The sequence below is a fragment of the Heteronotia binoei genome, chromosome 15 (genome assembly GCF_032191835.1).
Source record: "Heteronotia binoei isolate CCM8104 ecotype False Entrance Well chromosome 15, APGP_CSIRO_Hbin_v1, whole genome shotgun sequence".
Lineage (NCBI taxonomy): Eukaryota > Metazoa > Chordata > Lepidosauria > Squamata > Gekkonidae > Heteronotia > Heteronotia binoei.
The window spans coordinates 64,804,460-64,805,822 of record NC_083237.1 but is presented as its reverse complement, the minus strand read 5'-3'; the positions used below and the strand labels follow the sequence as shown (position 1 = coordinate 64,805,822).

The window sequence follows — 1,363 nt, the reverse complement described above, 5'->3', positions numbered from 1 at the left end:
TCCATCCCAGAGCTGGGCTTCCATTCTAGAACTTGAGTTGAAGTCTAGAACTCGTGATGGGTCTCTTCTACCCAGTGTGGAACCTTCTGGGTGACCTGATTGCTTCAAGAACCAAATGGCTTCAGCAGGGCTGGTTGGAATTACCATGATCCTTCACACAGCTGATGTCCTCCATGCCTTCGCCATCATGGAGAAGGAAGATGTGTTCAAGAAGACTCCTTGCCCAGCCTTTCTGATGTATGAGAACGCCGCCTACCTGGCTGATATGAGCTTTGAGCTGCCTTGCAACTGCAAGCCAGAACAGGTCCCCTCCGTGGTGTGGTACTTCCAGAAAAGCCTGGGCAGTCATCAGAGCAGAGTCTTGACGGACCTTGATGGCACGTTGATTGTGGACTCCAGCTCAATCAAGGTGGAAAGCGACATGCTCCGGCGCTTCAGCATCAGGATGTTCAGCCTCATTGTCTTCCGAGTCCAGGTCGAAGATTCGGGGCACTATATTTGTGGCACAAAGCGAGGGGACTTCTTCTACGGCTACGACGTGGACGTGCAGCCTTCGAAGGGCATAGACGTTGCCTTTGCAGACAGCAATCAGCACCCCCAGGATGACCACTATGAAACACAATTCACGGTCTCCACCATCTTCTGGGACTGGACTAAGTGTGACCGTTGCGATGTCAGAGGTGAGCAGCGAAGAATCGGTCTTTGCTACGTGAAGAGCTCCTACCTGCTCCGGCGGTACCGCACGACCACAGCCGAGGTCGCCTCCTGCGGCTCTCGCTCCATCCCGAAGGAGTTCCAGAGCGTCATCCGGCACAGGAAGCCCGAGGTTGTCATCCGAAGTTGCATGAGGCCTTGCGGAAAGAAAAAGGCCTCCCAGAAAGGAGAAGCCTCCATCTCGGATGTCATCTCGAAGCTTGGGGAGAAGCCGTGGCTTCCTGATGTGCCTCTTCAGTTCCATAAGCAGCCCCTCGGCAGTGGGGTGATCATCGCTTGCCCCGGAGCCAGGCCAGAACATGCCGTGGCCTGGGACAAAGACTCCGCTCGGCTGTATTTCACCAGGTACCTCACTGGGGTCAACAGGAGCATGAGGGTCTTCATCGATCACGGAAACCACCTGCACATTCGGTTTGCCCAGCTGAGTGACCGAGGCACATACTACTGCTGGCGAGAGGGGCAAATGGTGGCTGGATTCCGGCTCTCCGTGGTCTATGAGAGTCGCCGCAGACGACGTCTGGATGATCCCGAGGCGCTGTATGCAGTCAAGGTCATTGCCGTAGGCTACGTCCTCATCACCGTAGTGTTTGCTGCCATCCACGTCGTCCGCTGTTGCCTTTATGCCTTCCGATGCACAGCGATGGAATAG

The 1,363-nt window shown here is 55.5% G+C and overlaps 1 protein-coding gene across 1 annotated transcript; it reads left to right on the top strand.

Annotated features, from left to right (window-relative positions):
• On the top strand, positions 1-1,363 carry FAM187A (family with sequence similarity 187 member A). Its single transcript, XM_060256095.1, has one exon. The coding sequence runs from the start codon at positions 116-118 to the stop codon at positions 1,361-1,363; it is 1,248 nt and encodes a 415-aa protein (XP_060112078.1). The 5' UTR covers positions 1-115.